The sequence below is a fragment of the Camelina sativa genome, chromosome 15 (genome assembly GCF_000633955.1).
Source record: "Camelina sativa cultivar DH55 chromosome 15, Cs, whole genome shotgun sequence".
NCBI lineage: Eukaryota > Viridiplantae > Streptophyta > Magnoliopsida > Brassicales > Brassicaceae > Camelina > Camelina sativa.
The window spans coordinates 708,552-712,773 of record NC_025699.1 but is presented as its reverse complement, the minus strand read 5'-3'; the positions used below and the strand labels follow the sequence as shown (position 1 = coordinate 712,773).

Below are 4,222 nucleotides of genomic sequence, written 5' to 3'. Positions count from 1 at the left end.
GATTGCTAGCTTCGCAGTTCATTCAATTTACACGCGCTCCCCGAAAAGCGCGTGCTTTTTACGTTACCGAATCATAGGCCCATCCACTAATCAATAATTTGGGCTTTTAAATTCTTAGGCCCAGTATAATAACATGTTGGGTTTTTTTAAGATAATTTTCAAAATTCAAAATTGACGCTGCAACGGTCACATCTGCTCGAGGGGGGAGTTAGGGTTTTTGTGTTCGCCTAAATGGTATAAATATCCTTCGTCTTCGGATCTTCAGTCTCATCAGAAACGTCTTTGTTTTTTTTTTTAATTCAACCGTCATTTTTTCTAAACCCAAATCAAAGTTTTTTTTTTCTCTCTCTCATTTTCTCTAGATCGTCGCCATGGATTTCGACAGTCTTCCGAGAAGAGATCTACAGTTCTTCTGTAAAAGGAACAAAATCCCAGCCAATATGACCAATATCGCCATGGCCGATGCTCTCAAATCTCTTGAGATTGTAAGTTCCTTTTTTTTTTTTTTTTTTGCCTTCTCCTTTCTTTAGAGTTTTGTTCCGATAGTATTCTCAGTAATATTGTTGCAATCGATTTGAGATCCACATCTTTGCTTACTGAAATTGAGAAATTTAGGGCGTTTGCTAGAGTATTTGGTAGTGACGAGTATGAAATCCTCGAAGTGGTTTCAGATGATGCTTGATTTCAATTGGATCGTATTCTAAGATCTGGGTAATCAAACAAGATTGAATGAATTCCTTATTGTTCGTAGATCTGCCTCGAATTTTGTGTTTGAAGCTTCTAATCTATGGGTAAATCTGCGAAATCAAGTTTCAAGTCTTATATATATATATTTGGTTTTAACATTTGTTGATGGGTGATGGTTTTGCAATAGTAACATTAGCAGTTTTACAAATTTGTAATTATACTAGATCTATCCAACATCGTCTGACTGTTTTGTGATTTGATAGGTTGAAGGTATTGATGACTTCATGAATCAGTCTCCAACGAGTGTAGCTCGAACTGCTGTTAGAACTACTCGGAAAAAGGCCACCAAAGATGATACTCAGTCATCAGATTTGGTCACCCGTTCTTGTTATGTGGGTAAGTCCCTCGCTGGAGAAATGGAGCAAGAAAACAGAGACACGAATATGCTCCTACCTCAAGAAGGCCGTAGAAGAGCAGCAGCGACCTCGGTTGCTGTAAAGCTAGACGTCACCGATACCATCTCTGAGGTCAATGTGAGCAAAACTCCAGCGGCCAGAAGCACGAGGAGAGCTCAGACAGCTGCATCTTGTAAGAAGGATGAGTCGGTTCAGAGGGTGTACAGCACCAGAAGGTCTGTCAGATTGCTTGAAGAATCTATGGCTGACCTGAGTTTGAAATCCGTAAATGTACCTGCAAAGAAGCACGAAGATGCTGAAAGAGAAGATTCACCCGCAGGTATGCAATGCCTCGTTATTTTAAACAGATGATTTCCATGTTTTTTGTAATTTGGATGAGTTTGTAATCAAGTTTAGTTGTAAATTGCAGGTTCCAAATTCGAGGCAAAATCAGATGAAAACTCAGAGAAAGTAAAGGAGGCTGAAGAAGTTGTTGTGTCAGTGAGAGATTTGAATGATTCAATGGAGAAGGAATGGGATGGTTCAAAGAATGATTCAGATATTGACATATTATATGGTGATCTTGGTGATATCACTTTCTTTGATGCGTCCACTAGTAAGGAACAGATGAATGGAACAGGTATGCATACACACTGGCATGCCCATCAATGTTGTTTGCTTCACTATTTTTTTGTTTTCATTTCTTAATTTCCATGGGGGCGTTCTTTGCAGGTTCCAACACGGTTTCAGCTTCGGACAGTTTTGTTCTAGTCCAAGAACAAGAAACATCGCAGGAGGATGACTTTGTTGTCGTAGACCATGCTGCTTCTACTACCACCGCAAACACTCTGGCCTGCAACAAAGAATCAGAGTCTGAACAAATGAAGATTGGTTCTGAGTCTGATTCAGATGAAACAGAATATGAAACTGATCCGGAGGAGGGTGATGCTGTTTCTGTTGCTGTTGCTGTTGACACAAACCAAGAGGCATTCGAGTCTAAAGTCTCTGCTAGTGATAATGTGAGTATGGTAGACTCGGTCACAACAATTCTGATAGCTGATGAGTCAAAAGAAGTCGATGAGATAGCTTCTGAGGAGGAACTTGAAGGAGATAGCGATGAATGGTCCGAATATGAGATAGACGAGGTCGAGTTGGAAGAAAACAGTTGCGAATCTGAGGAATCGATTGACATTGAATCAGAAGAGGCTCCTCTCTCGAAGACTCCAGCTTCTTCTTCTTCTTCGTCAACACTTGCTGCTGGTAATAAGACAAAAACTCCGTTGTCTCCATCTGAAGCAGAATCAATCGTAGAGAGCAAGAAGAAGAACAAGGAGGATGCTGTGGAGATGGATATTAACATCAATGGAGAGGGAGAAGCAGAGGTTGAGGCTAAGAAGAAGACAAAGAAGAAGAAGAAGATAATTGATGAAGAGAGCTTCAAAGACGTGAGCGTGAGGCAACTGATAAAGTTGGTCAAAGAGCTTGATATTAAGAGTAAGCAACAACACAAGGGCGCTGAGTAAAGAAGACCAAACTATTTTTGCCTCTTTTTGAAATCATTTCCTTTCTCTCTTGGAAAGATGTTTGATGTTTCTTTTATCCCTTCTGCTGTGTTTTTCTTTTTTTAAGAAAAATCCAAAACATAATTTTCTAATGAATTCTATTACTTTTAATCTCATTCATACTTTCTCTCCATTGCTTTCTAATAATCTCTCCATTCATTTATCTGTATGTTCTTAATTTATCGAATTGAAGAGCCAAAAGCTCAATAGAGGATGACAGAGACGCAAAAAGATCAATCATATATAGCTTCAAAGGGATGATCCCATGAGAATTTTGCAGATACATTTTATCCATCTGAAAAAAGGAGCTTAACATTTAGCTTTTTAAGAAGCAGGGCCATGTGAAGACAAAAGAAAAGAAAAAGTATTGAGAGATTTTGATTTTGTGATATTACTAACATATCAGAGGCCAAGAAGAAGACTTTGACCATGGACTAAAAGTATATATAATGGTGGATAGACTGAACACCATGAGAGCTTGATTTGGTACTTTTCGTATGTCAATTATAGCTAGTAAATGGAGTGAGTGTTAAAACGAGGGACCAACGGATGAGTAACCAGCAGCTTTAACCTCTTTGAGCGTAGAGGATAACCAGTCTAAGCCTTCATAGAGCCCATCTCCTTGAAGAGCACATGTGCCTTGTATATGCCATTTCCTGTTCTTGAGTTCAAGTAAGCCAAGCCCTTCACATACTTCTCGAGGAGACATGGCTCCTCTCTGAGATTCATAAAGAGTTTTGGATCAATATTGGTAAATGAGAAAGATATCACATAAGAAAAGCTAGAGCTTTGAACTTTTTTTTACCATGTCTTGTTTGTTGGCAAACACTAGAATGATACTGTTGAGCATGAACGGGTCTCTTATGATATCCTGAAGAAATCAATAAGCAGAGATTAGACACTCCACAGAGACTAGTTTCACCTAAAAGATTAGTGTAATTTCTCTAAGGTACCTGAAATTCTTGCTTCGCTTTACCGATCCTCTCTCGGTCCAAGGAGTCTACCACATATATCTGCAAATGCATCAATTCGTTATTCATCTGTCTAAGAATTCTCTTCTGCAGAATCATATCTCCCTAACTAACACACAGAAGCAAAAAGAAGTAAAGACTATACAAGTCCATCGGTATTATTAAAGTAATGTCTCCACAAGGGCCTGAGCTTCTCTTGGCCACCAACATCCCAAACTGTGAACATCACATTCTTGTACTGAACTTTCTCAACATTGAAACCTGTATAAGAAAGAAGTTCAAAATCCTCAGCAAACAAGTCCTAAGATAGTTAAAAAAAAACGCTTTGAGCAATCTGACCTACCGATTGTGGGAACAGTTGAGAGAACTTCTCCTATGTGGAGCTTGTACAGTATCGTTGTCTTCCCAGCCGCATCTAGACCCAACATAACGACCTAGTAAACGAAACACACAACCAAGAGATCATCACAATCATATTTGAGAAACCCTAAACCACAGAAGATTAGTCATAAGAAACACCACAAAAACCTCTAGTAATTGAGCTGGGTTGGTCAATATACACAAAACAAAAGCTGGACTACTGAATAAGATCAATCATATATAATTC

General features: G+C 38.9%; 2 protein-coding genes across 3 annotated transcripts in view; one reads left to right on the top strand and one right to left on the bottom strand.

Moving 5' to 3' along the window:
• The window catches only part of LOC104744403, a 5,784-nt gene extending 3,024 nt beyond the window's left edge, over nucleotides 1-2,760 (top strand). Inside the window, exons 1-4 of one of the 2 annotated variants that reach the window (XM_010465459.2) lie at nucleotides 234-485; nucleotides 951-1,422; nucleotides 1,513-1,722; nucleotides 1,815-2,760. In XM_010465459.2, the coding sequence (XP_010463761.1) occupies nucleotides 372-485; nucleotides 951-1,422; nucleotides 1,513-1,722; nucleotides 1,815-2,605 (1,587 nt within the window). In that variant the 5' untranslated portion in view covers nucleotides 234-371 and the 3' untranslated portion in view covers nucleotides 2,606-2,760. Of the gene's footprint in view, nucleotides 1-233; nucleotides 486-950; nucleotides 1,423-1,512; nucleotides 1,723-1,814 lie in introns of those variants that run through there. The other variant, XM_010465460.2, reaches the window with a different exon arrangement.
• LOC104744402 (ADP-ribosylation factor 1-like 2) overlaps nucleotides 2,864-4,222 on the bottom strand; it is a 3,489-nt gene continuing 2,130 nt past the window's right edge. Inside the window, exon 7 of the mRNA XM_010465458.2 lies at nucleotides 2,864-3,183. Within this exon, the coding sequence (XP_010463760.1) occupies nucleotides 3,174-3,183 (10 nt within the window). The 3' untranslated portion in view covers nucleotides 2,864-3,173. The remainder of the gene's footprint in view (nucleotides 3,184-4,222) is intronic.